The sequence below is a fragment of the Macrobrachium rosenbergii genome, chromosome 12 (genome assembly GCF_040412425.1).
Source record: "Macrobrachium rosenbergii isolate ZJJX-2024 chromosome 12, ASM4041242v1, whole genome shotgun sequence".
Classification (NCBI taxonomy): Eukaryota; Metazoa; Arthropoda; class Malacostraca; order Decapoda; family Palaemonidae; genus Macrobrachium; species Macrobrachium rosenbergii.
In genome coordinates this window covers 111,951,853-111,961,852 of record NC_089752.1, presented here as the reverse complement: position 1 = coordinate 111,961,852, position 10,000 = coordinate 111,951,853, and the positions used below count along the sequence as shown (strand labels likewise).

General features: G+C 41.9%; 2 protein-coding genes across 2 annotated transcripts in view; both read right to left on the bottom strand.

Moving 5' to 3' along the window:
- The window catches only part of LOC136843881 (uncharacterized), a 163,673-nt gene that overhangs the window by 13,909 nt on the left and 139,764 nt on the right, over positions 1-10,000 (bottom strand). The window lies entirely within an intron of this gene.
- LOC136843882 (uncharacterized) overlaps positions 7,195-10,000 on the bottom strand; it is a 120,860-nt gene continuing 118,054 nt past the window's right edge. The window contains exons 2-3 of the mRNA XM_067112757.1: positions 9,438-10,000; positions 7,195-8,511 (exon numbers count right to left, since the gene is read on the bottom strand). The exon at positions 9,438-10,000 is cut by the window's right edge and continues 25 nt beyond it. Of these exons, the coding sequence (XP_066968858.1) occupies positions 7,455-8,492 (1,038 nt within the window). The 5' untranslated portion in view covers positions 8,493-8,511; positions 9,438-10,000 and the 3' untranslated portion in view covers positions 7,195-7,454. The remainder of the gene's footprint in view (positions 8,512-9,437) is intronic.

The window sequence follows — 10,000 nt, the reverse complement described above, 5'->3', positions numbered from 1 at the left end:
AACGACCCCCGAACTTTGTTGGGGGGCCATTGAACATTTAATCAGTCTGTGAGGCAGGGCAGGTTTGAGGAAAAACAATAGAGTATGGAGTATGATTTATTTCAATACTTGACAAAATTATTGACAATACAGTTCTACGAAATTTTACTGAGTTGGCAACAGAAATTGGTTGTGCCATTTTCCTTCGCAACTTTCAGCAATTTCTAAAAACGATCACTCGTAAAAAGTGCACTTCCCAAACGCTGTAACATTTTTCCAAATACAAATTTCTAATAAAAATTCTCTAATGATTGTCTGAATTCTGTAGCATTTCGATAAGTAGAACTGAGAAATCGTTCTAATAATAACGAAAAATTTAGCAGCCTAATTTACTCTGATGAAAATTTTCCGAGTGCATTTGGAAGAATGCCTCAGCGTTAGGGAACTAAAATTCAAAGATTTATTCCTAACTCTAAAACTATTAGAGTAATTTCTAATGGTAGTATCTTTGCATAACTTTAGCCAACGAAATAAAGCCATTTATGATTTTTCTTTTTTCTTAGCAATGACAAACTAGCCTCAATAAATGTCCAGTGCAATAAATGGCGGTTTTCCAAAGCCAGATCTATCTTGAAAAATTCTCAATATATTTCTACCATTAGGAACTACTCAAAGTATTTGTGAGCGACTTAGTAGAATTCACACGATAAGATAAGGACGCAACTAAATAAGCCAGCTTCGGCTAACTACAGTAAGTCTCTCTTGGACACACACAACTATCTCACGAAATTCCGTCAGTGCCACCGACTTGGATCTGCTGGTAGTCCATAGTTCTCATTGGATGTCCTCACGCCGGTCCATCTCTCGCCACTCCTGCCTCTCCTTGGCCTTGGCTCAGGCATCCTGACGCCAGAAGTGATATCCACAAAGATGTCGCGCCAGATGTCGCCAGTGGTACCCTGTGGCCGGCGCACACCAATACCGACGCCAGGCACGCCTTCAGCGGCTTGGACAGTTCCCTGCACAAGACAGTTCTGAGATCCATTATGTACCCATGCAGCAGCTGATAAGTTCCGAGAGCCATTATGTACCCATGCAGCAGCTGATAAGTTCCGAGAGCCATTATCTACCCATTCAGCAGCTGATAAGTTCCGAGAGCCATTATGTACCCATGCAGCAGCAGATAAGTTCCGAGAGCCATTATGTACCCATTCAGCAGCTGATAAGTTCCGGGAGCCATTATGTACCCATTCAGCAGCTGATAAGTTCCGAGAGCCATTATCTACCCTTTCAGCAGCTGATAAGTTCCGAGAGCCATTATGTACCCATGCAGCAGCTGATAAGTTCCGAGAGCCATTATGTACCCATGCAGCAGCTAAGTTCCGAGAGCCATTATGTACCCATTCAGCAGCTGATAAGTTCCGGGAGCCATTATGTACCCATTCAGGAGCTGATAAGTTCCGAGAGCCATTATGTACCCTTTCAGCAGCTGATAAGTTCCGGGAGCCATTATGTACCCATTCAGCAGCTGATAAGTTCCGAGAGCCATTATGTACCCTTTCAGCAGCTGATAAGTTCTGGGAGCCATTATGTACCCATTCAGCAGCTGATAAGTTCCGAGAGCCATTATGTACCCTTTCAGCAGCTGATAAGTTCTGGGAGCCATTATGTACCCTTTCAGCTGCTGATAAGTTCTGGGAGCCATTATGTACCCATTCAGCAGCTGATAAGTTCCGGGAGCCATTATGTACCCATTCAGCAGCTGATAAGTTCCGGGAGCCATTATGTACCCATTCAGGAGCTGATAAGTTCCGAGAGCCATTATGTACCCTTTCAGCAGCTGATAAGTTCTGGGAGCCATTATGTACCCTTTCAGCAGCTGATAAGTTCTGGGAGCCATTATGTACCCATTCAGCAGCTGATAAGTTCCGGGAGCCATTATGTACCCATGCAGCAGCTGATAAGTTCCGAGAGCCATTATGCACCCTTTCAGCAGCCGATAAGTTCCGAGAGCCATTATGTACCCTTTCAGCAGTTGATAAGTTCCGGGAGCCATTATGTACCCATTCAGCAGCTGATAAGTTCCGAGAGCCATTATGTACCCATTCAGCAGCTGATAAGTTCCGAGAGCCATTATGTACCCTTTCAGCAGTTGATAAGTTCCGGGAGCCATTATGTACCCATTCAGCAGCTGGTAAGTTCCGAGAGCCATTATGTACCCTTTCAGCAGTTGATAAGTTCCGAGAGCCATTATGTACCCATTCAGCAGCTGATAAGTTCCGAGAGCCATTATGTACCCTTTCAGCAGTTGATAAGTTCCGGGAGCCATTATGTATCCATTCAGCAGCTGATAAGTTCCGAGAGCCATTATTTACCCATTCAGGAGCTGATAAGTTCCGAGAGCCATTATGTACCCGTCCAGGAGCTGATAAGTTCCGAGAGCCATTATTTACCCATTCAGGAGCTGATAAGTCGCGAGAGCCATTATGTACCCATCCAGGAGCTGATAAGTTCCGAGAGCCATTATCTACCCATCCAGGAGCTGATAAGTTCCGAGAGCCATTATGTACCCATCCAGGAGCTGATAAGTTCCGAGAGCCATTATCTACCCATCCAGGAGCTGATAAGTTCCGAGAGCCATTATCTACCCATGCAGCAGCTGATAAGTTCCGGGGGCCATTATCTACCCACTCAGCAGCTGGTAAGTTCCGGGAGCCATTATCTACCCATCCAGGAGCTGATAAGTTCCGAGAGCCATTATGTACCCATCCAGGAGCTGATAAGTTCCGAGAGCCATTATGTACCCATCCAGGGGCTGATAAGTTCCGAGAGCCATTATCTACCGATTCAGCAGCTAATAAGTTCCGAGAGCCATTATCTACCGATTCAGCAGCTGATAAGTTCCGAGAGCCATTATCTACCGATTCAGCAGCTGATAAGTTCCGAGAGCCATTATCTACCGATTCAGCAGCTGATAAGTTCCGAGAGCCATTATCTACTGATTCAGCAGCTGATAAGTTCCGAGAGCCATTATCTACCCATTCAGGAGCTGACAAGGCATTCCATGGCCATCTGTCCGGTAAGGCAGCATCATTGTCCTCTCCGCAGCCAAAACCCCTGCGAATCATCAGAATCCTCTCGAGCAACTTGATTAGCTTCTCCATGTCGTGAATGCTGTCCATGCACTCCCTCGAGTCGTGGGAATCGTTGCAGTATCTGCAAACGTAGAGATTGTCGATTCTACACCCGAACCTTGTGTGCCTGTAGAAAATACAGAAGGCCCGTATGTATGAACACATCGTTCCGTAGTCCTGTAGGCTGACGATACAACGAAGTGGGACGTTCTCCCTGATGATAGAAATCAGCAGGATTTTAGGCTCGACAAGTTCACTGCTATACGTCTCCCACATGCGAAGGTCATCAGACAAGCCGTTATAATTGATGCTGAACGTATAGTCTTTCTTTAAGATGTCCTTCACGGTTGGGTCTGTCAACAGGATGTCCTCGAAACCTAGAGCGATCAAAGAGTCGACCGCTGTTTCGTCCTTGATAGTCACGTACGGTCCGCGGTAACTCATCTTGAACAGGACTTCGAAGCCGGGGTGTCTCTCGTCCAGCCGTACTGTCCACTTTAACAACTGGCAATTGTTCATGGGTAGATCCTCTGGAAAGAACAGCCGCTTCCTCCGACTGAAGATCCACTGGTTGTTGCGAGAAGTCAGATTCCTCTCCATCCGATTGATTCCCTTCCGGATGTACTGAATTTCTCGTTGGTGCCGCCAGTACTGATGGTAATAGTAGTTCATATGCATCTGCATGTTTGTATAGTGGAAGTCATCCATTGTTCAAATGTCACGGCACCTGAAAATAAAACAAAAGTATATTACTGGAAATAGCTCCTCGCATAGAGCATAAAATAGTAAATGATAAATTTACATCTACACACACACATATATATATATACATACATACATGTATATATATATATATATATATATATATATATATATATATATATATATATATATATATATATATATATATATATATATATATATATATATATATAGATTGTAATAACCACAATGCCCTCTTAACTTCTCGTAATTCTTCACACTTTTCGGAGACGCTTATCACTACAGAGCGTGAAATCCAAAAGCAAGCGTTTGAACGAAGTCACGTTGCCGACCCGATCAAGGGGGTGTTTGTAGCGAAAAGCGTACCCAAAAAAAACTGTGAAGAATTCGGGAAGTCAAGAGGGCATTTAGTTATTACAACTGCAAGCGCATCTGGCAAAAAGTGGACCGTGGATAGATTATAGGGTATATATATATATATATATATATATATATATATATATATATATATATATATATATATATATATATATATATATATACATGTACATATACATACATACATACATAATACATACATATATATATATATATATATATATATATATATATATATATATATATATATGTGTGTGTGTGTGTGTGTGTGTATTTTATATATATAACTAATACTTAAAGACATTAAAAAGTAGGGAAAGTTTCCAGAAAATACCAGAAATTAAGCCATGATTCAAAAGACAAAGAGGCGAGGTTAAACAGGCGCGTCATTCAGAAGCCACAAGAACGAGGAAAACAGGACAGAAAATTTTATGACAAATGATTATGAGATTTATATGAATAAAACGACCAAATTCAAATCTCTGATATTGTTCTGGAAACTGAAGGAAAATCTCGGAAAAATCTATCGTTTAAAAAAATAAGGCGATGTACGTGACATGAATGATATATCTATGTGTTATATATATGAAAAAAGGAAATATGAATCGCTAGTATTTACGGGACTGGTTTAATTCACGGTTGAAATCATTTGGAAACACCAAAGTTTAAAGAAATCCTTCGGAGCCATTCTCTCGTCACTTCAAAAAACTTAAAAGGCGAAGAAGATGAATGAAAGTCTTTAGCTCAGAAACTGCAAACGTAAAAAATAAAAAAAAATTAAAGAAACTGATACGCATTTCTTACAAAACGTCAAAATCTGATTCTATTCTCTAGAGTAAGAAATTATTAGAGAAATGGTTTCATTAGTAGCCGAGATGCTTCACAAACCGAAATATTCAACGGAAATTGATGCAGTCCATCTCTTGTAGAGCCCGTATAATGAACTTCTAGACACTGAAAAGATTATATGATTCTAGATTGAATTTTGAAGTCGTGCCAGAATAAAACGACTGAAGAAGTCACAGAAACTCGCAGGCTATTACGTCTCAAAACTCGGGAGATTTAGAACCCAGTAAAACTATCCCGTTCACGCTGGAAGCCTCAAGTATCACTTATCATCACTAATTTTCAGTTAGTAGAAAGTCAAATGAAATGATGCCACAACTTACTGTAGACACTGTGCCAAATCCCAGCCAGTATTTCTTGAGGAGCTGAACACTTGAATGATATCAGACGGAGTGAGTATGTCCTTCCTCAGAGGTGGAAACTTGAATACTCTGAGTCTAGCTATCCGGGGACCCACTGAGCCTTGTGTAGCCGATGCTGAGCTGTCCTTCTGGTTCTTGCGAGTACCTGACTGATTCTGAGGTTCAGGCGGCAGTTAGACCTATCCTGTACAGCATATGCGGGAGTGCCCTGTACCTCTTATATACCAAAAATTGAAATGAGCCTATTGTGTCCCTGGGCAAGGCTTTGTGACAGATAAAGAGCCCTGTGACAGATAAAGAGAGAGAGAGAGAGAGAAAGGGGTCAGCGTACGTTTTCGAAATCAAGGTTGCCCGTAGGAGCTCACCCAGGTGTCTAGACCTTTCGACCCCACTTTTTTTTTTTTTTTTTGGTCTTTGTTGCCTAGGAAGACAATGCTATGGTAGATCTGTTACCATACAGAGGCGTGTGTGTCCCCGTCCCGCCCCCGCCCCCCAAAAAAAAAGTTAGTGCTTATACCTCCTTGACGTCTATACAGAGGCGTGTGTGTCCCCGTCCCGCCCCCCCGCCCCCAAAAAAAAAAAAAAAGTTAGTGCTTATACCTCCTTGACGTCTAGTTCCTTCTGGAAACTTCAGGCCTCTCTCTCTCTCTCTCTCTCTCTCTCTCTCTCTCTCTCTCTCTCCCCCCTTTCCCTCTCGCTCTCTGTGACACACTTACACACACACACACACATACACTCACACACAAACACACACACAAACATAGCACTGGCTCACGCGCGTGCGCATACACACACACACACACACACACACACACACACACAGAACAATCTGATTCTCTAGATCATTCTTACAATGGCGTCTCAGACACACCGGCCATGTTTGAAAATTCTGCTTTGGGACAATCCCGCCATACTTGAGGCGCTGGTGTGAGACCGACCTAGTTTAAATTAACAACCAAAAATGATTTAATACGTTTTGCCTGAGCCGTGAAGGGAATTTTCCCGACCATTACCATTATAACACCTTTATAATTATTAAGGAAGCGATATTCTCCAAGGGCGGTATTACTGAATAAAATAGCAGTCGTACTTGAGCGGTTAATTGATATAACCAATCAGTTTCTACAGTTTCATTAGTTCCTACAGTTTCTGCTTTCTTCTTACTTATCTCAGATTTTTGCGTCTTTCTTTAATTCCTCCCATTTCTTTACTTTTTGTTGTTGGTTCTATGTTTAACTTCATGCTTCTGTGGAAACTGATAGATTTCCATTTGAATTCGTGTATTCAGTCACGATATACGTGTATATATATATATATATATAAAATATATATATATATATATATATATATATATATATATATATATATATATATATATATATATATATATATACACGTACATACTTTACAGAACAGAATAGAATTTTTTTATCTTTTTTAAGAATGTGATTGACATCGTCCTCTGTACTTCCTTTGAATGCTTTTTCTCTGTGATTTTTAATTAATTAAAAATCAAACCTTTTATATATTGTCTGTAAGATCTGTTATTTTTTTTTTGTGGCAAAATCTTCTGTGCTATCAAAGCATTGCAATACAGTAAAGCTTAGTTTATTTGTATGCAGAACTCTTCTGCAATTCTGAAGTAAATCTATATTTCATTTGTGAAAAACCGACCATCTACATATTACAGGCTTACGTTTCACACGAAACTCACGAGGAACACTGAATCCGTAAAATATGGTGATATAGGTTTCATGACATAAAGTACTGGATATTTTTCAAACTTTATTTCAAATCTTTAGCAAGAGGAACAAAATCAAAACTTGACAGAGCTTCAATTCATCCACAACCATAACACACGACAAGACCAAACATCGGCATAATTTCTAAGGATTAATAGTCTTCATTCTTACCTCATGGTAAGTAGAAGGATCTCTAATAGCTAATAATCTACCATTTTTCATCCCTGCCATTCCTATTATCTAAATCTCTTGCAAAATTAGGTTCAACAGAGCATCAAAGAATGCTACATTCAGTTATCACGGGGTGGCGACATAACTTCATCGGAGTTCTCTAGGATGCTCTGGAAGTACTGTTGCCAGAAATCACCTGACGGATCTGGTCGCTGTCCTTCCCCTTGCTCCTGCTCCTCCTCCTCCTCCTCCTCCTCCTGCATTTCTTCAGGCTCATCCTCAGCTGCCTGAGTAGGATTGCGCATACAGCAAGCCTGTGGGTGCTGCGGGGCTGGATTACCAGCATTCAATGGCTCAGTGGCTGTAGGCTGATGCTGGACACACCCGGCTGCTGAGTTGGAGTCGCGGTGCGCTTCGCAGTTGTTGCACCGAGGCAAAATCACGATGTTGTTCATGATCTGACCCACGTGTTCCCTCGAGTCGGTGGGGTTGTCGCAGAACCTGCAGCGGTAGAGGGTCTCGACGACGGTGGGCACGCGTCCCCACCGGAGGCACTGGAAGCAACCTCCTGTGGGGGCTTCGGAGTACAAAGGCAGGTTCTCGAAGCCAACGCCCGTCACTAAAATGCTTGGGGGACCGTCGTTCCTGGCCGCAGCCATCAACTGCGGTTCGCAAATGACACCTATGCCATGCAGTGTCTCCCGGTTCAAAAGCCTAATGACGCTCTCGTCAAGACGTAACCCAGGTGGGCAGGGAGAGGGGGCCGTTTGAGGTCCAGGGACGCTGATGAGGACGTTATTCATCCTCGGGTCGACGAGCCTGACGTTTTCGAAACCCACAGTTGTCAGAAAGCCAACCGCCGGTCCGTCCTTGACGGTCACGTAAGGGCTCTGGAACGCCATGGTGAACAGCACCTCGAATTCGGGGTGATTCTCGCCCAGCCTTATTGCCCATTCCAGCTTCTGGATGCAGGTCATGCTTGGGGATTCGGGAAAGAGCAGAATGCACCTCAGGGAGTCAGTCCAGTGGTTGGTCCGAGGGGTGGGGTCCAACTCCATCTCTTCCCCCTCCCTCTCAGCCCGGCCTCCCTGGCCCGAGCCGCCGCCGAACATGCTGTCTACGGCAATGTAGGATCCTGAATCACGACTGAAAGCCATCCTTCTTATACCGCCGTTACTGAAAAAGAAAAGGGAAGAAAAGATAAAGGGAATTAAAGAAAGCCAACTGTAACAGGCAGCATGAAACAGAAATTTTTTAAGGAGTTAATTAAGTAATTAATCAGACCTACTGTATGAAGACAAGAAATTAAGATGCAGAACGAATTTATGGAAACTACTAAATTCATGACAGAAAACTCAAAAAATCAAAATTTATGATTCAAAGACGTTCTGTACAAACGTCAGTTACTGGATTAACAGACAGCGAATAAAAACCATTGCTTGCAAAGCTGGAAAGATTGGAAACGATTAGAAATAATAACGTTGGAAATGACTGAACGACGTTGTTATAGTTATTTTAACAATAACAGATATGGACAAGGATTGATAATTGATTGGTCACTTGAAAAACTATGTAAGCTGTGGTAAGACGTAAATCACACCCCCAAAAAATTAACATAGTGAATAAAATTCGTTCTTAGAACCAAAAATCTAGAGTAAAGGAATGTTCACAAGAATCGAGAGAAATTCTAAACAAGACTACCAGTCAGAAATGTAAAAAGATGAGGTTATCAAAATTCTTCTTAGTGACTCAACATTGAAGGGAATTATTTCAGAAAGTGTTGCTTTCACATCTCTAAAAGCAAAAACCAAAATCTGCTGAAACATTTTTTTTTTATTCCAAAAACTGAGAACACAAAAAAACTGACTGGAAGTTATGATTTTTCGATATAAGATCGTGAGTGGATCAGAAAAATATAAAATTTATTATTTATTCAACTTACTTGTTAGATTTATAGTTTCAAAACAATCAAAGTCCATACAATCTAGAAATTGAAGGGTAATGGAAGAGCTACAAAATTATTAATAGATTTTTTTTGTCTTCGGAAACGTAAAATATCTAGAGACCAGAATCTTAAAAACAGATTAGCAATCGTTGCTTACTTGCCTAGCGAAAGTGAAAGGTAAATGGAGAGCTGAAAGGGTGTCTCTTGGACGAATGAAGTCGCTGAAATTCCAACTGCGTAGGGAGATACTCGAATACGCTGTTCGTAATATTCACACAGAGGACGAGGCAGATCACAGACCACTTTCCGTGGACGCCACAAACTTCAGAGTCCAACGAATTCACTGAAAATCACTGCAACTGAGCACGAAAAAGCTGAGCACAGACAGAAACGTCTGCAAAACTGAATTGTTGTTCAGGCTCGAAACTCTTCCTTGAAGAAATGTCTGTTACTTAGAATGTCACAGCACAAACTAAGACACAAGTGTTCTCGAGGAGAGGCGAAGCAACACTACAAGGAGCAACTGCGTGTTTCCAAAATGGCGGCCAGGTAGAACTGATTGCGCCTGTATGTCCTCAACTGGTAGCTGAGAAGAGTGCGTCTCTGCAGGAATGGATTTCCAGAGGGAACTTGAGAGCAAGTACTGTCCATAGATCATCAGACTCCTCCTTTTATAGACGTGGGAAGAAGCAGAATATGAAATGCGCCGGCTGGAGACGT